At 44.1% G+C, this 21,312-nt stretch overlaps 1 protein-coding gene across 1 annotated transcript in view; it reads left to right on the top strand.

Annotated features, from left to right (window-relative positions):
* LOC105063006 (maltase-glucoamylase) overlaps positions 1–21,312 on the top strand; it is a 161,940-nt gene that overhangs the window by 59,093 nt on the left and 81,535 nt on the right. The window contains exons 36-50 of the mRNA XM_074367873.1: positions 348–435; positions 1,267–1,405; positions 2,362–2,495; positions 2,612–2,646; positions 2,742–2,858; positions 3,976–4,124; positions 4,735–4,819; positions 5,749–5,805; positions 8,293–8,417; positions 9,523–9,611; positions 10,809–10,858; positions 11,430–11,600; positions 13,313–13,388; positions 15,172–15,290; positions 19,397–19,510. Coding sequence (XP_074223974.1) covers positions 348–435; positions 1,267–1,405; positions 2,362–2,495; positions 2,612–2,646; positions 2,742–2,858; positions 3,976–4,124; positions 4,735–4,819; positions 5,749–5,805; positions 8,293–8,417; positions 9,523–9,611; positions 10,809–10,858; positions 11,430–11,600; positions 13,313–13,388; positions 15,172–15,290; positions 19,397–19,510 — 1,548 coding nt within the window. The remainder of the gene's footprint in view (positions 1–347; positions 436–1,266; positions 1,406–2,361; positions 2,496–2,611; positions 2,647–2,741; positions 2,859–3,975; positions 4,125–4,734; positions 4,820–5,748; positions 5,806–8,292; positions 8,418–9,522; positions 9,612–10,808; positions 10,859–11,429; positions 11,601–13,312; positions 13,389–15,171; positions 15,291–19,396; positions 19,511–21,312) is intronic.

Genomic DNA, 21,312 nt, shown 5'->3' with positions numbered 1-21,312 from the left:
GACTTTGGACGTGTCAGACTGCATTTCCTCCAATCAGGAGTGGAACAGTCAGACCCTCCCCAGACCTTGTACCTTGTCTCAAGTTCTTACTGTAAAATTCCAAGGTGATTTCCAGAAAGTCTTTGGAACTGAGCCTGCCTCACACCCTGAGTGAGAATTTTTTCAAATCCTCTAGCCAGTCATTCAGAAGGGCTTAATTGATCTTTTCAGTCAGTTCTCAGCTGGACTTGATGAATCTCCCTGGGCTGGTGTCTGTGGGATTACTGGATGGTGACCAATTTATCTATGAGTTGATGGGACAGTAATAATTTTACACAGTAAGAACTATCTGTGTCTGACATTTCTAGGACATGAATGAGCCGGCCAGCTTTGTGAATGGGGCGGTTCCCCCAGGCTGCAAGAACGCCACTCTGAACCACCCACCCTACATGCCGCGTAAGGACCCTGGGCCTCCTCCGCTGGCAGCGCCGTGGCTACAAGGCGTGGGCCCCGCCGGAGCCCAGCAGCCAGGGGTTTGTCCTGATGCTCAGGGACATCCTTACTGATGCTCTGGTTTTTTGTGGGGGACAGAGACAAACACCATTCAAGAACTTTCCCCAATTGGGTATATACAAGTTTTCGGCCCCTTTGGGTGAATTTCTTGAATTCTTTTCAGAAAACACTTAACATTGGTGATGTCTCCAAAGGATTCTGCAGCTAAGTTTTTAAGTTCTTCAGGCTCATGTTAATTCCTCCCCAGAAATTTGCTGTGCCACCGAGTGGGTGGAAAGTAACGGCCTCCCCTGGTCATGGAGTCAGTGGACTTTGGTGCTATGCTTGTGTTCACATCTTGGCTCCAGAAATTATCGTCTCTGAGTTGTGTGACCTTCAGCAGATAATTGGTGTTTCCAACTTGGTTTTTTTTTTTAACTGTAAAAGGAGAATAATGATATCACTTTCACAGAATGAGGATAAGCATTACATAGAATAATGTACATGTTAAAAGCCTAGGTTGGAGCCTGTCACGTGGTAAGTGTTTGGCAACTGTGAGTTCTTCCTCCTGCTTTCTCCTGGGTACCCTCTGGGGCACTTGATGTTGAAAAGACCTGCGGGTGCCTTGGGAGCTCAGAGACGAGCCTATTTCCATGCCCCGGGGAAGGAGAGGTCAACTTGACCTCATGCAGGGGTCAAGTCACCCTTAAGATCCAGAGTCTAATCTTTTGAAGAGAGATCAGAGATACACAGGGTGGGAAGGGAGCTCCCACATCACTAGGTTTTTTTCTTCAGATTTGGAGTCCAGGGACAAGGGCCTGAGCAGCAAGACCCTGTGCATGGAGAGCCAGCAGATCCTGCCTGACGGCTCCCCGGTGCGGCACTACGACGTGCACAGCCTGTACGGCTGGGCCCAGACCAGACCCACGTACGAGTGAGTCGTCACCTCCCTTCTGTCCTGACAACCTCCAGGGACAGCCAGTGGCTGATGAAGCTACCCTGCTCGGCCTTTCATCCCCTCTTCCAAGGGCTCAGATTTTAATTATAACTTTAAAGCAATTCTTATTTATTAAACACTCATGAGCGCGGAGCCAGACCCTGTGATCATAGCTAGGAGGACAGCTGTAAGTAAAGCACGGTCCTGCCCGTGAGAGACTAAGGATCCTAGTGGAGGGTAGACTCACGGAGGCTCGGACAGTCATCACACAGGGCACACGATGCTGTGATAGCTTTACTTACGATAAGGAAACACAGAGGACTGGATAGCTCTTTCCCGTATTTCAAAAGTGACTCATCTCTACTGGGGTTTTTTTTTTTTCTGGTCATTCTTGTTGAATAGCCAGCTGGTATTCTACTGAATTTGCACTGTCCCATTTTTTGTGCTCAGTCAATGATTAACAAGAATTATCCTAAAGAAAGCCTCGTAAAGGAATTTACTTTCTCCTTTCCCAAATATGTAAAACTAAATGTTGAGTAAATAAATAGCAGGATTTAGTGATTACTTTTCTTTTTAGTAGAAGTGCTGGGGATAGAACCCAGGACCTCATGCACACTAAGCATGCGCTCTACCAGAGCTATTACCCACTCCCTCTTTTCTTAATGGAAGTTATTACTTATCATTTTAGGTGACGCAGTGAGGTTTTTACATTGTGAAGTTTTTCTTTGATGAAACATTGTAAGACACTGTGTAAAGACACAACTTTTGGTATCATCTCCATCATCTGGAGTCAGTCAGTGGGGACCTCATTACAGCTCAGAGTCCCATGTTCCCTTCTTGACACAGGAAATGTGTTGTCACCTGGCTAGGCTCAGGGGCTCTGGGAGGAGAAACTCTATGGCCTTTCCTCTCCTGCTCTGCCCTCCATCACCTCTTTGTTCCCTCCCAACCAGAGCTGTGCAGGAGGTGACGGGAGAGCGAGGCATTGTCGTCACTCGCTCCACTTTCCCCTCTTCTGGCCGCTGGGGAGGACACTGGCTGGGAGACAACACGGCCGCGTGGGACCAGCTGAGGAAATCTATCATTGGTGTGTGGGCTGCTGGCGGGGGAAGGAGTGGGATCCTCGATAAAGGATTCTCCCAGGAGGGAAGGGGAGGCAGGTCACGAGTGCCTTGGCTGACACAGCTGTGGTTCTCCTTGCAGGCATGATGGAGTTCAGCCTCTTTGGCATACCCTATGTGAGTGCCCTTTTGATCACCCCTGATCACCAAGCAGACGATGGCATCTTTCAGAAATCATCAACAGGCCCGTTGCGTTCTGTCTTTTGTTTCAGACAGGAGCAGATATTTGCGGGTTCTTTCAAGATGCCGAATATGAAATGTGTGCTCGCTGGATGCAGCTGGGGGCCTTCTACCCCTATTCGAGGAACCATAACACCATTGGGACCAGGGTAGGGCATTGAGCTCAGAGCTCAAAAGTTTTGTGTCACCAGGAAAATTCTGAATGACAAGTAACGTAGTCTGTATTCCCCAAGGACACCTTCAAAACCATTAAACCCTCATGTTTCTCCTTTTTAACTTGCTATACTTGTATATTGCAAAATGACTACCACGGTGGGGTCAGTTAACACCTCCATCACCTCACATCATTACCATTCCTTTTTCTGTGGTGAGAACATTTAATATCTACACCCTTAGCAACTTTCAAGTTTATAAACTACAGACACCATGCTATATATTAGATCACCAGAACATATTTAATTTATAACAAGAAGTTTTTACTCTTTGACAACATCTGCTCACGTCCCTCACCTCCCAGCCTCTGATAACCAACATTTTATTCTCTGTTCCTGTCAGTTAAATTTTTTTAGATTCCACATGTAAGTGATATCACACAGTAACTGTCTTTCTCTGTCTGACGTGCTTCATTTAGCATATTGCCATCAAAATCATCCCTGTTGTTGCCGATGGCAGGATTCCCTTCTTTCTCATGGCTGAATAGTATTCCTTATTTTTTTTTTGAATATGACACCAAAAGCACAAACAACAAAAGCAAAATTAAATAAGTGGGACTATATCACACTAAAAATGAAAAGACAGCCTGCAAAATGGGAGAAAATATTTATAAACCATATACTGATTAAGAGTTAATATCCAAAGGAATATAAGGCATTCATACAACTCAATAGCACAAAAACAAACAATCTGATTTAAACATGGGCAGAGAAACTGATAGACATTTTTCCAAAGAAGATATACAAATAGCCAACAGGTACATGAAAAAATCCTCACGTTTCCCACGCCCAGTGTTCTTTAGATTATTCTTTTGGTTTGGGCATTGTACCAGATATATCCCCCCCTCCCCAGAATGTCTTATGGGGAATTTTTTCACCTGTTCTGGGGAAGTTTCTGTGGCTCCTTTCGGTCTACTAGAAATATTTTCTGAATCTCATCTGTGGTCATCGTTGGTTTGGCTATGTGTGATCTTCATTTGGAGTGAATGTGACCTCCTCCCAAGTCCCCTGGACCCCCTAAGGTGAGCCCTGAACGCTCTTATTTTCTCCTTAGAGGCAAGACCCTGTGTCCTGGAATGCTACCTTTGTGACTCTGTCCAGAAGCGTCCTGCGGACCAGATACACCCTGTTGCCTTATCTCTACACCCTGATGCACGTGGCCCACGTGGAGGGCAGCACCGTCGTGCGGCCTCTTCTCCATGAGTGAGTGTCTAGCTGGGATCCCAGTGACTGAGGGGTAATTCCATTCTGTGTGGGGGAAGTTGAAGAAAGTAATTCTTCCAAATTAGGTTAAAGGCATGCTTGCCTTTGCCGAAAGCTCTGTAGGTATGGACTGTACGTTATGATTCCTTTTAGCATGCTGGCAGTCACACTTTAGCTCTTTGACAAAAGGCTACTGATTTTTTTTAAATTTCAGAATGATATACAATACAGCCCAGAATAAGTTCTTTCTAGTTTGGGCATGTAAAGACCTACCTATCTTCTGTAATAGCTCAGGTCAAAAAAGAAGGCATTCCAGGGGGATATCTGAGGCACGAAGGCCACTCTTGCATTAAAATGTGCTGTGGTTAAGAAACACGGAGCTGCTGATAGATGAGAGTATGTCTGAATCCCACCGTTCCGTGGGTTTGAAGAGCATGATGTGTAGAAAGTGAGTGTGGATCTGGTTCAGGTAGACCTAGGGAGAGAGTAAAGGGTGGCACAGCGTGCAGCTGAACCTCCAACTTGGGTCTGAGCTTGAGCAGTTTCTTCTAGGTCTTGACCTGGGGTCCTGTTGGGGTCCCCACTGTGGTACCTTGCTTTGCCTCTCCAGGTTTGTGGCAGACCGGGTGACCTGGGATGTAGACGGTCAGTTCCTGCTGGGCCCAGCCTTCCTGGTCAGCCCTGTCCTGCAGCCTGTGAGTATGGCGGCCTCTGATGACTAGAGGGTCCCAGCTGTGAGGCGGGTGAATAGTCAAGGAGAAGAGGCCTGGTCTGAGGGGTCCTGAGATGTGATTTCTTATCCTGCCTCTGTCTCTTGCTCTCCCTCTGAGCTGACGGCCGTCACTTAGGTAGTCTGGGCCTCAACTCTCTCATCTTGATAATCAGCATAACAGATTCTGATTCATTGGATAATCAAGAAGGAAAAAAATCCTATGATATATTTGCAGATACAATCATTTCTTCACTCCCTGAAATAGGCGTATGAATGAGTCGGGTGAGGGCAGTACTATAAGGAAAGCCTTTCAATCCTCTATTACCATTAAAACAAAACTTTGCAGAAGGATTGTCTGTAGCAATGTGTCTAATCTGGTTGCTGCTGACAAGCCCTTCCCTTCTGTAAGAGGTCCTCAGGCAGCCATTTCTTCACTTCCTTTCCCATGATTAGGAGTCTGATTAAAATATCAGGTGATTGGGTCCACCCCAAGTTATTGCACTAATCGTGATTTCTCAGGTATTGGCTCCATAAACCTACAAAATGGTTTTCTGCCCCAGGTGCAACCTCAGTTTGTCTTTTTAGAGAGGGAATGGGGTAAGTCTACAAACAAATGGTGATTTTTCCTCCCCCAGAGTCCCAGATTCCAAAGGGTTTTACAGAAGCCACAATTTTTGGCTAGGCAGATCTTCCCAGTTGGAGAAGAGGGCAGGGAGGGAAGCCTTCCCCAACACTGCTGATGGGGTGAGGGCTGGTAGTGGGGAGAAGCGGAGAGAGAGAGAGAGAGGGGAAGGGAGGCAGGCAGTGGGTCCAAAGCCATCACTATTGTTTTGATCTCTTTACTGTGCAAATTGGTTACTGGGCCCAGATTGCCTCGCCTACTCGCCTGCCTTGTTTTCTGTTGGCTTTTAGGGTGCCGCAGACGTCACTGCATACTTCCCCAGAGCCCGCTGGTATGATTACTACACGGTGAGTTTTCCTGATTGTTTATGTACAACCTGGGGAAATGGTAGCACGCACAGACTTTAGAATCTGACAAACCTCAGGTCCAGTTCTGGCCCTGTAACCCTCGCCCTGTGATCTTGGACGGGTCACTTCTAACCTTGGAGCCTCTGTGTTTTCACCTCCGAGTGTGGGAAGCCCACCTTCCTCACAGAAGTGTTGTGAAATGCATCGAAGCGGCTCCTGCAGTGCCTGGCTTTTCCTGGATCTTCTTTGTGTGTTCGTTTTTAACCCTTCCTTGTACCACCACTCTTCACGGTGGCGTAAATGTCAGACACTGGAACACACTTGAAATTATGCTGGAAATGATGGTTTTTGTTTATATCCCCCTTGTTAGGCTGGAAGTTCCTAAATATTAGGGGCCTTTTGCTCTGTTTTTTTTTTTTTTTATTAAATATGTTCTTTTATAGCATAGATATTCAAAGAAGAGTTGGTCAATGTAATTTCCTAAGGTAAGCAGGCCCCAGGCTGGGTGGAAAACGCACACCCAGGTGTAAGGCCCCGCCCTCGTGAGCCGGGGCAAGGCGAGTGCTCCGAGGAATACGAAGGGACCGCATCCTCTCTGTCATAGCACTTTGTCCCCGGCTGGTCCCAGCCCCCGAGACTCAGTTGGGAAAACAGGCTCTTTCACAGAAGCGTCACGGCAGTGTTCTGTTGCAGGGTCCAGACAAGTCAGAGTTTGATTCTTGAGGAAGAAGCAAGGGTAGTGTTTCCTCTCCCTGTAACCAGGCTCTTCTGCTTTTCCTGAGGAGAGCGAAGCGGAGAACTGGAAATAGAGCAAAAAGATAACAGTGCTTCTTGGTCGTAATCAGTGACTGTGCAGCTGATGAAAACTCCCTTGGACAGTCACGTTAGGTTGTCTTTCTTTTTTTTCCCCTTTGTTTTGGAAAGGAAGTAATTAGGGTTTATTTATTTACTTACTTGTTTGTAGTGGAGGTGCTGGGGATCAAACCCCGGACCTCGTGCTTGCTGTGTATGCTGAGCATACTCTCCATAGGTTGTCTTTTCCTATTTCAATCGTTCTGCTTTTACGTTTTATCTCATGATCATGTCTTTGTGGATATCTTAATAGGAATTTGTTAGCTAGCTCAGTCAGAAACTATTTAAAGGAAAGTTAATCAGCTTGTGACTCATGAGGGGCTGGAAATGAACTCATGAGAAGGTATCATATCATGTTTAGCCATAATGAATAGGAGAATGAAAAAAAAACATTGAGAGAAATAAAGAATTTGGTAGGAAGGCAACTTTAATGGTTTTATGTGTGTCAGGTTTCACTTGTATGTAGGACAATCAGTGGAGGAAAAGTCCAGGATTCATAAGGTGTTGGAGTGAAATGTCATTAGAGAGCATATAATTCAGCTTCCTCATGACATCGGTAAGAAAAAGGTCCAGAGACATAGGGCTGGAATTTTTAGTAAGTCCTCTAAACTTTGTAGTCCTGAGTTAGGACCATGAAGCAGAGTTCCCCCCGGGGAATGTGGTGTCAGTCACCATCAGTGAAGGGTCAGTCCCTTCTACCACCTACCCCTAGTTTTGTACAAGTTGAGTCTGTATGAAATGAAAATCAAGGAACAAAAGTGAAGAAACGTTATGGTAGCTTTGCTCCTTACCTTTAAAGGAGCAATTCTCAAATTGGGGGGATTTGCCTACCAGCGGACGTCTGGCAATGTCTAGAGACATGTCTGGTTGGCACAGTGCACAGTGTGGTGGGAGGTAGGGGAGATGCTGCTGGCATCTAGTGGATAGACACTGGTCAACAGCCAAAAGGCACAGGGCAGTCCCTACAACAAAGAGTTCTCCAGCCTGAAATGTCCCTAGTGCTGAAGTCAGAAAGCCTTCTCCAGGTTGAGAACCTATGGAAGGGCAGTTTCTTAGGAATTGAGGTTTGAGCTGGGGGTGAGAGACACTTTTCCCGTCACACGTGAGGTGGGATAAAGATGTGAAACATAAAGGAAGGCAGAGTGAGTTAAAGAGAAGGACTTGTGAAGTAAATCAGTTCACTTTAATGATTTCAGTCAAGTCTGAGTCCAAGGTGTTAATGAAGTTAGGGTGGGGAGTGGGGCAGTGGAGGGAGATGGAGGCTGAGCAGAGGCAAAGCCAAAGAGAAGGTCTGGAAGTGCCTTTGTGGGGAGTGAATCAGGAGCCAACAAGAAAGAAAAAAGGATCGCTCAACCTCCTTGAGTGGTGCTTCTTGATGCAGAAACAGGATGTGGAGTGAGGGTAGGGGGAGAGGCAGCTAGGATCCCATGTGGTATGTATGGTAGAGGCCCCAGAAGACAAGGGGTCCTGACATGATGTCATGGCAGCAACACAAGATGCCACACAGCGTGGAGAAGTGTGGTAACAGGGTCCTGAACAGGCAGCAGGCTCAGAGGGTGGACAAGATGTCTCATCGATGTGTTGTTCGGGGAGATGTGTTCTCTCCATCATCTCTTACCTTCTTCTGACCCGCAGGGTGTGGACATTAAAGCCCGGGGAGAGTGGAAGTCCTTGCCAGCCCCTCTCGACCACATTAATCTTCATGTCCGTGGGGGCTACATCCTGCCCTGGCAAGAGCCTGCGCAGAACACCCACTTAAGGTGAATGATGGGGTCAGATTTCTCCTTACATGCCAGTTAGCTCAGATCCTGGTGAAGCCCACTGGTTTGCAAGCTACATCCCAAAGATCTTCTGCTAAACATATTTATTTGTCTGCTTGTTTGTGTTTTAGCCTTTTTCAGAGTCTATGCTCTTGAAACAGTTATTAATGACTATTTTAGATCGAAGTGGGGGAGGTGACAGGTCTGATGAGTGACATTTGAGATGAAGGTGAAACAGGAGCAACCATGATTCGTGCTGGTTTTAGAAGACTATCTGGATCCTAATCCACTCTTTGCTTAAAAAAAAAAAAAAGCAAAACTTTTGCTGGAAAACTGTGTAAGCCATACTGCAACTGATGCCTGAGGCAGAGGTTCCTTATGTATAAGATTTAAAACTTCTAGACCTAAGTCTTTATAATAAATAATGACAGGTGACATCAGGTGAATGTTTGCTCTGTGCCTAGAACTGTGCTAATATGGAGAGATCTATTTGCAGATTATCTAATTTTTCTTAACAAAAGAAAAAAAATCACTATGGTGTAAGTACTGTTATCATCCCCACTTTGCAGATGAGCAAAGAGGGGCTTCAGGAGGCTAAGTGATTAACTCAGAGTCACATAGTAAGTAGGTGAGCAGGGACTAAAATCCATGCCTGTCTGATGTCAAACTCAAATTCTTGGAGTCCTACTCATGTGATCACAAAAAGTCAGCTGGAAAGTGAAGAACCCAGGATGTATGCAAACAAAACTCTCTAGACCTGTTTAAGAATTTGCTGATGAAAGATTGAAACACCCAGATTTTCCTGACAGTGGGGAAAGGAAGGAGGCCAGTGAGCTTGCGTGTGGTTTTTTGTAGAGCCCGTGGGGCTCCTGTAGGCTTGTAGAGCCTTAAAGGAAAAGTCCCCTTGAGTGATTGACTCATTCATTCCTGATATGAAGTCACGTAGCTCTCAAGACAGAAGGAGAACTGAATCACAAGTTTCTTGAATCCTAGTACCCAGGCTTTAATTTATACCAGGAAACACTTCCTTTCGTTTGTATGAAAACCCTTGGTTTGTGACTGTGGCTTTGTCTTTAGCTAATGCCCCTCTCCTCCCTCACTGCAGCCGTCAGAAGTTCCTAGGCTTCAAGGTCGCCCTGGATGATCAGGGTACGGCCGAAGGTTGTCTATTCTGGGATGACGGACAAAGCATCGGTGAGTAAGGGCTGCCTCGGATTCCTTCGTGTCAATACCCCTGGCTAGGTTCCTGGATATCTTCTAGGGCTGCTATTTCCTTTTCTGTGTTAAGACAATTTTATATTTTTTAATATAGCCATTTATTACTTTAAAATGTATAATACATATTATACAGGATCCTTATGCCTCACGTATATGAAGCTGAACTCTGAGTCTCTCACCCTTATCCAGCTGTCCTAATCCAAAGGTTCTTTGTGATCAACTGAGCTGTAAGAGGGGCAGTGCCTGCTCAGCTGTGCTATTTACTTGGGGGAATGTACCATCAGGAGTTAACAGGAATTAGTAAACTCCCAGGAGGATGTCTCAAGTACCGTTAGTCATTTCTAGACCAGTGATGTCCAGTAGAACTTTCTGCAGTGATGGAAATGTTCTCCATCCGTGTTGTCCCATCTGGTAGCAGTTAGGCCTCGGTGGCTATTGAGCACTTGAAATGTGACCAGTGCATGTGAGAAACTGGATTTTAAAGTTGATTTAATTTGTAATTTAAATTTAAATAGTTCCATTTGGCTCGTGGCTACCGTCTTGGACAGCACAGCTCTAGAGGACAGCCCTCTGGTTCAGTGGTAGCAACTTAGAAAGAGGCAGGCACACGGGGAAGAGTGAGAAAGCCACACAGGTTGGGCGCAGGGGGACGGCGCCGGTAACAGGGCCCTGCTGCTCCACCTTTACTGGGTGTGCTGAGCTTCCGATTCTCCCTGGGCCTGTGGCACAAATTAAGGCGAAGGAACAAAGAAGTTCCTTCCTGGGAGACTGCATTTAAAAAATTTCCTAATACCTCTCAAGATAAGCTGGCCAAGACACCCATCTTGCTGTTCATGATGTGGGCGTACGTGCATGTGTGTGCGTCTATGTGTGGCTCTAGCAGAAGGAATCTGGACATTCTGAGACGTTGGGGGCAGGAGACTGTGAGAAGGAGGAGTGGATTAAGAGCAGTGTCAGAAAACTGCATCATAGGAGGTGACGCTGTTCTTCAGAGGCATCTGTATACGCCCATTTCAAACATTTGTATAAACTGACTCCTCTCACAATGTGGAACTCTGTGAAGCAGAGAAATAAAGTAACAAACAAAAATCATCCCTACTTCCTCAGCCAAGGAAGCAATGAGAACTCTAGAGCATAGCTCCGTATCATGCTTGCTTTGTTGTCTGTTTGCAGATACCTATGAAAAAGGACACTATTACCTGGCCAACTTTTCTGTCAGCCAGGTGAGTATATGACTGATACTGTGAAGGGAGAATGGAGTTCTGGCTTCGTAGGATGCTGGAAGCCATAGGGCGTAAATTACCTGCTAGAATTCCTTCACTGTTCATCTTGCTGATTTGCATCCTTCCCCTCCTCTAGACTTCTGATAGAGATATAATGTGCTCCCAGGAAGCTTTCTGTGATTAAATTCATTTGTATTTCATCAGTAACTTATTCCAGTTCACCAAAGCACACATGGACAGACTATTTCTATGTTATCCAGCCCTCATTCTTAAGATGCCTTGGAACGGTCTGCACATTTTGTGACTTCTCCTCATGTAGAATATAAGGTTCCTGAGAGCTGAAGTTCTTTGCCTCCTTAGAGTCAGAGTGATTCTGGAGACCCTGTTGCTGCTTAAACAATGCACAGTTGGATGGTAGTCGGCAATGGGGGAGAGAATGCTGAAATCATGGTCTCACTATCCAAGGACACAAGGTGGTGACTCTAAAGCCATCTTACTTCATGATCTAGATTTGTGCCTAAAATCACACAATTGTTTCCCCCTGGTGGTTTCTTTTATCTCCAACTGACAGAATACGATGCAGAGCCATGTAATTTTCAACAAATACATCAGCGATACAAACCCTTTGAAACTGGGCTACATTGAAATCTGGGGAGTGGGCAGCGATTCCATTTCCAGTGTCAGCATTTCTGTGAGCGGCGTGGTTGTGACCCCCAGCTTCACCTATGACTCTACAACACAGGTTTGTGATCGGTGAAAAGTCCAAATGGCGTTTTCCAGCCCTGAGACCCTGGTGCCGTCCCTGCCTGCTTTCCTTCCAAGTGACACGCTCTCCTGCAAGCCCTTCTGGAGCCCCTGTGGGTTCAGTGTGTCAGGGTGGACAGCAGGGAGGTGAAGGGAGGCTTTCTGATGGGCCATTGTTTGGAATGAATGGTCTGGATCCTTGTCGTGAATGTCTTCTTGTCTGCAAACCTGTGTACCACTTTGCCTTTACCTCTGCCTCAGAGATCTTCTTCCCAAACAGCATGAACTGCCCTCTTTCATCAGCTAAAAGACACCATCAGTGAAAAGTTGCTCCATTATTTCATAAGCCACAGAGAAAGAAAAAAAAAAAAGGATTACAAATTATGATGCAGTGCTTTTCTGTCCCTTAAAACGTCTATCTAAAAAATATAGAAAGTTTTACAAAATTTCTTTAAACAGACTTTTATCATTTAAATTTGTTAGTGATACTGCAGAGGAAAATATTGGGGGAGATCCATGGACGTTGATAAATCCACATCAAAGTAAATTAGAAGAGGTAAACTCTGAATGTGAAAAAATGTTAGAAATACCTTGACCAATTTGTATCATGAATTTTTCTCTTATTATTCAAATTTCTATGGAAGTACTTTAAATTGTTTTTTTAATTTTATTATTATAAATTAAAAGAAAATCTATATGGTATGAACTGGTTAAGGTATTTCCTCTGTACCCTCAGAGGCATTGCTGATACATCATTTCATAAAAATTCTTTCACTTCTGTCTATGGGATTTTCTCCAAAGCCACTAATATGCTTTATACAAGTTTCCATTGGAGCATTTTCTTGATTTTACTATCAACCAGGATTTATACTCCTTTCTGAAATAATTCTCAAGTGGTTGCAGTCCATCCATTCATAACACCAGTAACAGCAGTGGAGTTCACACAGGCACAAACATTGTCAGGAGTGCTGCTCGGTCCACAGTCGTTCCAGGGCTGTTGACTGCAAGACACAGTCTGATTAGATGAATGTTAAATGTGCAAAAGATCTGCACCTTGGGACTGATGCTTCCAACACCTGCCCTCATGGTAAGTGGGCCTTTCCTCGTATGCTTACCTCTTCCTTTTTCCTGAACTATTTTTCTTTCAGGATCCTTCCTGATCACAAGGCCTGAAACAAAAGTTTTCCTTCAGCTTCGTAGTTTTCATTTTCTCATGTTTGCGGTTTTCTTGTCAACCAACTTCCCCAGCTCTCCAAAGAGCTCATAAAGGCTCCGCCCAATTTTGTTGCAGATACCCGAGCCAGCTAGTGCACGTGGTGAAACTTTATGGGAGAAAGACCTGAGCTGTCAGACTCTCACTATGCAATCATCAAGGCACTACGAGGGGATAGGAGAAGCAGGAAATAAGGGGAGGGGTGGAAATGAGGACATTTTCTCCAATTTGTCTGTGCCGTCGATTCTCTGCAGTCGTTGCCTGTTTCGTTATTTAGGGTCCTGTCGTCTTTTCCCTATCTCTGAATGCTTTTTGTACTCTAAGGGGTTGAGAAACTCCCTTCTCACCTGAAAAATCTGAGGGTACTCTGGAAGCTAGGTAATGACTTGCGAAAGTGTCAAGACTGTTATGTGGACCATTGGGTTGTATCTGATTTGTTTGAGTGCAGGAAACTTCAATCACCAGATGCCCGATACTTTTTCTTTGGTTCCCAACAGGTGTTAAACATTGATGTGACCAGCAGAAACATCAGCCTGCATAATTTCACCTCCTTGACATGGAGAAGCACTCTGAGTTCCTAGAGCAGGACCCTAACCATGAATAGCTTTGAAACTACTCGTACTTCATGCTCATAAAATTATTATGTGTTGCTAATTAGTTTATACCCAGTATGGGTGAAGTGTTTTGTTAATTTTGTTTTATGCTCTGCCTGTGTTTTAGCCCTGTGGTGTAGGCAGTAGGGAGGTGTGGACGACTGTGGGTTACCATAATGTCTCTATGTGACTGGCATGGTTTGGATGGCTCTTAGTACAACATGGACTGAAGATGAACCAGGTCTGTGATGAAGTATGTGTGCGTGTGTATGTGTGTAATTAGGGAATGGCCCCACAAGCTGAAGCTTGCCAGGACAGTTCAGGTCCTAGAGCCAACTAACACCTCAAGAAAGCATCCAGGAAGAACATCTGGTCCCTGTGGTTATGGGGAGACGGAATAATATGCTGAAAGCATGATATAAGGGGAAGGAAAGGCAAATTCAGGGAAGGTAAGCAGGAAAGATGATGGGGATGAAGGTGATGATGACAAGTAAGAAGATAACATAAAAATATTAGGACTAGTCGCCTCATGGGAAGGAGAAGGGAAGAGCCAACCAATCTGAAAGCAAGAGGAGGGGTTGGAGGAACTCCTTAGCTTGTGGGAATAGGGCTGGGGATGAGATTGAAGAGGGCAAAGCTGAAGGAAGGAGTTTGAATGTAAACAATAACTTATTTTTGCCAGGGTGTGCTTTGAAATGTGTAAATCTTATTTCTGTATTCTGCCTAATGTATAGAACCACAGTTCACACGATGCATGCAACTTATATGCCAAAGAAAAATAAACCAAGCAGATTAACAAGGTGTTGAATTTTGTGGTAATTTGACCATGGGTAATCTCATTTCAGCATTAAGATTTCTTATTCGGCAAACTCTTGTGAACTGGTCTTGTTCTCTTTGGCATCAGAGTTCCCGCAGGCTAATCCAGCAATGGAATAATCAGATTTATGGTTACCCACCCTTTTCCTTATGCCTCTGCCATGGATTTGTGTTAAGATTTAGGTTCATGGGAGAGTGTCCTTGAACTGTTGTTGTTTTAATCATATAAGTTATTATATTTGGTAAGATATCAACTCTGGCAAAAGTAGAATTTGCAACACTATTGGTTAAAACACTAGATGGTTAAAAATTGGGATAAGGGCATCGTATACTCATATTCAACAGGGATAATTACTTTTAGTATTACTTGAAAATGAGTATATGAGAGATGAATGTGTTTACTTCCCTCTTTTTCTTTCTTTTCCTTTTTTTAAATTGAAGTGTAATTGATTTACAATATTGTGTTAGTTTCATGTATACAGCAAAGTGATTCAGTTTTTTTCAGATTATTTCCTATTATAGGCTATTATAAGATATTGAATATTTTCCCTGTGTTATGCAGTAATGTTGTCTATTAACCCCATACTCCTAATTTATCCCCTGGCACCCCCTTTTTTTGACACCAGGAAGCCAGATTCTACTTGTGTACTCATATGTCAGCGCCTCCATAAGGCTACCGGAAAATAGTATTGTTACATTGGCTTAGTGTTCTAATTATCAAAACAAGAGGCTTTTGGATGAGGGCTTGAGCTAACTAGGCAATGAGTGAAATATGGGGGAAAAAAAATCACAGGAATCCCTTGATCAAAAAGATGGCAAACTTGTCAGCTACCCTTTCATTAACCCAGGCAGGCTACCAGAGGAAAGAATTATTTACTTGTTATTTGAGAAATACTTTCTGTTATCATCAAGGACATGTTGGTGGCCATTGGCTCTGGCTGCTACAGAATGTAGAGTGCTCAAGGAGAAGGTTTCTGATGCGGGAAGCCTGACTGCCAGGTCTCCGAGTGAGGCGCAGAAGGGTTTACAACATCTGCAGCGGCAAGGGCCCCGTTGCAGTCTAGTGGTACCTACGGAGCCCCTTATAAAAATGATGTTCTTAAATGCATACAATAATGCATACTGTTTTAAAGGAATCCTATTATATTAAAATACACTTATGCAAGTATTTTTAAAATTTAATATAGTAATACTTGAGGGTTTTTTTTTTAAATTATCACAGTAAATAACAAGATCTAGTGCATAGAACTAATAATGTCCTAACTTCAATGTGATGAGCAGCAGAAACAACATTTTGTGATATCTACTACAGTTCCTTAATGTAACGTGAAAATATCTGTGATTCTGTTTTTGGAAAACTCACATGCGCCGCTAAACTTACTCTGTTCTGGGGACCCTGGTTCACGAACCCCTTTGTTAATCCATGTCAGCTTCCCAGACTTCAGTTTAGCGACTCAGACCCTACGTAGCTGAAACAGTTACAGGGGTTCCCAAGCCTCGGTCTGTCACCTTCACTGGAATTCATTCATCCTTTTGGCCCTTAAGCAGGCAGTTCTGTATGGATATGAAGACGTCAAATGTAGAACTAGAAAGATTCTGAGCAGCTCTGGGAAACAGGTCAGTGGAGGAGGTAGGTCTGTGGCCCCCTTGGTTTCTCTCTCTGGAGCAGAGCTGTCTGTTTTTAAGTATAAGGTTGATCTGGCCTCGCTCCATCACAGGTGTCAGGTCTGCTGGTTGAGGCATTTTATGCTGCTTTCCTTTGAGTGAGAAAAACTCAGAAGCGATCTGTAGGGTCAGGAGACTTGGTTAAGTCACTTTATCTCTCTGGGATCATGTTTCCAAAATGTTAGTATCAGACTAAAGCTGTGATTTCCAGACTTTGGAACATGAAGAGCCCTGGGTTCTTCGTTGCCCATAAAGAGTGTGGAGGAGGCAGCTTGTAAGGATTCTGAGCTCCCCACCCTGTCTTCAGTCATTCACTTATGTATGTACTGGAATTCTAGTTGAACAAAGAATTTTAAATATATATATATATATGTTCATATATATATTATATACACTATATACACTTAAAATTGCTTATTCAGGTGGAACATATACATGTATACATCCTCATGTACATCACATATATCCTGTATATGTAAAAAGTTTGAAAATCAATGCACCAGATCAGTAGTCCTCACTTGTTTGGGTCCCAGCACCTCTTTATACTCTTAAAAATTGTTGAGGATCCCAAGAGCTTTCGTTCATGAAATTACAGTTATTAATACTTATCATATTATAAGTTAAAGTAACTGTATCTTCCAAAACAGAAACATTTAATCAGAAGAGTTGCATTATTTTCTGTTTTTATGGATCTCTTTAAAATCTGGCTTAATAGGAAAAAAAAAAAAGGAATTCTCACATCTGCTTCTGCATTCAGTCATTTGTGCTATCACATTATGTAGACTCTGGAAAACTCCACAGTGTGCTTATGAGAGAGCAAGAAAGGCAAATAGCGTCTCAGTATTTTTATGAAATAGTTTTACCTTACTAACTTCCTAAAAAGTCACAAGGACAGCTCCCCTCCCCAGAGGTTGATCCCCAGCCCACACTTTGAGGACCACTACACATGGAACCTTATCCATCTTTGGTTACCCTGGAGCAGCTCCCAAAACAAGGACCTGCTCTTATCACTGCCAGCCAGCTCTGCGGGGAACGCTTGGGGTCTTTTTGATGTATTCTCTCTTCTCCAGATCACATAATTTTATTTTATCTTTTCATAGGTAGGCCAAAATAAAAAAATAACAATCCCAGACATTTTCACATAAAGGAGAAGAAATTCATTCCTTTTCTTATTAAAAGCATCCTTGTTATAACACTCATTATCATAGGTGCCTACAAAGACAAGGTTGTGTTGGTTGCGTTGGGCAGATACGGGCTGGGGGACACCAACATCCCCTCTTAGTCACTGCAGCAACGGCACTGAGTTGTGCATCTGGCCTTGGAGGATGGTGCTCTGAAAGTTAAGGGTCATACATTTTGTTGGTTTCTGACTTGATGATTCCAACCAGCTGCTTGCTTTGATCACTCTTACGAGTTCTGTCAATAGCTAAGTTCGCCGTGCCTTTTTACTAATCAACAACAGGAAGCTAAGGGCTCACATGCTTGTCTCATCCCTGGGATCATGACTGAGGACTGTCATGTGCCTGGTATCACAAGTGGGCACGGGATGTGGGGCGTTAATCGTAAAGTATCACACGAAGAGTAGAAGGATCTTGTGTAAGCATAGATCTCCTTTCTTGAGCTTTTGCCAAGATGCTGTCCCAGTCTGAAATGAGATCAGGCAAATTTTTCCCTGTAACAAAGGCTCTCTTGTACCAGAGCAAAAGATAAGGTGTGTTTGTCATTCCAGGAGTTTACAGAGGCAGAAACCAAGCCTCTGTGTGTATGTTTGTGTACTTGCCATGCACTGAGCATTTGAAGCAAACATGTACTCCTATGGGAACTATTCTACTTAGACGTCATCAAAAGATGTCACACCTTCATACACTGCTACACACAGAAGATGCAATATCCTGTATGCACCTGTATGCACCATATACCCTCACATGTTGCTGGTGGGAAGGTAAAGTGTTGCCATTACTTTGGAAAACAATTCTGCAGTTCTTCAAAAAGTTACCATAGGACCCAGAAATTCCGCTCCTAAGTATGTCCCCAAGAGGATTGAAAACATATGTCCACACAGAAACTTGTACATGTGTGTTCATAGCAGCATTGCTCATAATAGCCAAAAAGTAGAAACAACCCAAATGTACATCAACTGAGGAGTGGATAAACAGAACGTATCAGTACAGTGGATCTCACCCAGCCATAAAAAGGGATAAAGTGCTGATCCCTGATCCCTGCAACAACAGGAGTACACTTTGAACATTACGCTAAGTGAAAGAAGCCACACAAATGGCCGCTCACTGTGTGATCCGTTTGTATAAATTACTCAGAACAGGGAAGTCCATAAGCACAGAAGGTAGCTCGCTGGTGCAGGGTCGTGGGGTGGGGGGTGACCACTGATGAGCATGTGGCTTCTCGTGGGGGTGATGCGGATGTTCTGGAATTAGTGGTGATGACCGCACAGCTTTGTGAATGTACTGAAAACCACTGAACTGTACACTTTGAAAGGATGAATGTCATGGTATGCAAATTATATTTTAATTTTAAAAAAGCACTTTAGCTAGCTTAAGAAGAAAAGAAAATTTAAGATTAGTGACTCATTGATGCTCCAGAAGGGCTACAGCATCAGGTCTGTAAGCTACGTGGCCAGGGGCAAGAGCATGATTACCCGGCGGGTACCCTGTTGCCACTTCCCTTAGCACACGTCTGGCAGCATGCACCCCAATACTGAACATAGGCTGCTCCTAGGTCCCCTGTTCCGGCTGCCTCTGAAATAATCTCTCCGCCATCCTGGATTCCACGTGGCACTTTCCCCTTCTCTCCACTTTCTTCTGGATCACAGGTGGATCTCATTGACACCCAGGCTCCTTGCCTCCACCTTGGCTGAAAGGGAGACAGAATTTCTAGCCTCTTCCTTGGGGAAGCAGAATTCTCAAGGTGGGAAGTTCTTTAAGTATTAGATGAGTTTTTTAAAGGTGCTTAGCAGTCAGAGGGTGTGACAATTATCCAATAGAGATGTCTTCCCTCTTTAAGATAATATAATTTCCATATTAGTGGTGTTTCTCTTATTTAGAATAATTGGTGGGGAGGCTTATGTGAATTAGTGAAAAGCTGAGTTATACCAAGAGAATTTGGGGAAGTAAAAATGGAGAAACGAACGACGTGATGGACTGAGTGTTACTCATTCTTTCACTTACTTATTCAACAAAGAGCTGTATATTTTAGGATCCCCGTGGATGTTGGGCAGAGTGCGAAGCGCAGGAGATGCAGCAGTGGAGGAGGTGGGTAAGGCCCCTGAGCTCTTCAGGTTACATGGACAGACAGGCAAGGGTAATGGAGTGTGACCAGCAAAGTAATCGGATATGAACAGGAACACAGAGAAGGCACAAGTATTGGGAAAAAGCCCCACCTTCCCCGTATAGTAACAAACGGAGCTTTCCCCATGTCGCAAGGAAAATAAGGGCTCTTTAATGGTCTTTTGGGAAATGCCCTCCTCTCCTCCAATTGCCATCAACTTTACAGGGCAATAAATCGATCCAGGCAGAAGCTGGCTACGTCGGCCCCGTCACCTTTGCTCAGAGCTCCTCAAGAACCACTGAAGGACAGACACTGCAAATAAAAAGATACGGCTATGAGGTGAGTATGTTTCCCCAGGCACCTTCTCCACTTAGTGACCTGGACAACCTGTACTTTTTTCTCTGAACCTGATTTTCCTTCCCTTTCCACAGTGAGGAGTGGGGATGAAATAGTGCACGGAGGCACAGGCTGACTGGAGAGGAGAGATGTGAGTGTGTGTGTGTAGGGGAGATGGAAAGGGAATTGTGTGAGATGTTCCTCTTACTGAGAGAAACAAAGGAAAGGATAAACAGATGGAATCTCTCTGGTAGCTAGCTGAAGGTGAGATGGATTAGGAGAAAGGTGGACATGTCTGGGCAGAGAGGGAGATTGTTATCCATAAAATCATTAAGGTTTTTGAATAATAAATAGGATTTCAATTATTCTAAAGTTCTGTTTGATACAGAAAAGTGGCTTTGATCAGGGAGGGTTTCTAAGCAGGGGAGAATTTCTGCCTTCAGGAATCCCCACTCCTACCCTCGGCCTGGACGGCCATAGTTCCAATGGCAGGAAGGTGCCTGGGGTGTCCCCAGAGGTCCTGAACCTCCTGAGCTCCAGGTGCTGAACCTGCTTCCCCAAGAGGATTAAGGAGCTATGGAAGAGGTGCTTACCTTTGGTTTGTAGAGGCTGGAAAGAAAAAGTCTCCCCAGGGAGAGAAACAATGACTAATTGATGGGCAGTGTGATTGCTTTGGTAGTGAATTACAGGCTGAATGTGTGAGACACTAATCGGGTACTATGAGCCCGTGGGGTGGATCCCTCAGATTTCTTTCCCTGCCTCCGCCTTTGGAGATTTAAGCTTTCAATCTTTAAGCTCTTCAGTCTAGGAGATATTGTAGAGAGAGTGAGAGAAACTCAAATACTCATTTAAGAACCAGGGCCTCTCAGTTCTTGCCTCAGTTCCATGACTAGCCACAGTTAAAAAAACTTCCTTAACATTTATCTATAAAATGGCAATTATGATGCCCGCCCTGATCAGTCTTGATATAGGGATTTTATGGAAACATCACAATATGATATGTGTCTTATGGGGATTAGAGTAAACCTTTGAATAATTTAGGCCAGTGGAGAGACACCTGAGAGATTTAGGCAACTAGGAAAGAACAGTTAATCAGCTTCAATCCCAAACCCATATCCTGAATGCTGTGTTAGCAGACTGGCTTGTAGATCTTTGCTCCTCACCCTGATTTCACAGTTAAGGTGCTTCTTTTCTTGGCTTATTAAACATTAACTAAAGGCAGCCTCAATTGAAAAGTGAAACTATACGCATAAGAAAGTTCTGGTAGAAATGGTCATGGCATTGGGCTGGGGTTGGGAAGAGCAGGGGTGTAGGGAAATGGAAACTTAAAAGAGAGGCAAAGTGAGAAAGAGAGAGAGAGAGGGGATTCTGTATAGCTGGAGCATGGCAGAGAGAAGAGGTTGGGCAGCTGGGCATGGGAGGTGCCATGAAGACCTTTGATTACAAAGCTAAAGAGTTCATATTTTATCTAGAGAACCACTGAATACTTGCATATAAGAGAACAAAACCATCTTGCTGGTGCTATAGAAAGATCAGTCCAGCTGCAGGGTGTTCAGTGGATTTCAGAAGCATTGAGTGGAAGCAGGGAGCCAAATGGGGATGCTGTGGTCACAGTTCAGGCCGGAAGTGATGGAGAGTAAGGAACACATTTGAAAGCTACTGGTAAAGTAGTCTGAAACTGAACTTGTAGCTGGCTGTGAGAACGAACAGAAAAAGAGGAGTCCAAAAAGACACTCAGGTTTTTGTAGAAACTGTGATTCTGTTCCTCAAGGTATTCGTTATGTAAGAAGGAACCAGTTTGACAG

This window comes from Camelus bactrianus, chromosome 7 (genome assembly GCF_048773025.1).
Source record: "Camelus bactrianus isolate YW-2024 breed Bactrian camel chromosome 7, ASM4877302v1, whole genome shotgun sequence".
NCBI classification, from domain to species: domain Eukaryota; kingdom Metazoa; phylum Chordata; class Mammalia; order Artiodactyla; family Camelidae; genus Camelus; species Camelus bactrianus.
Note: the sequence above shows the minus strand (reverse complement) of the source record. Positions and strands in the feature narration are given on the sequence as shown.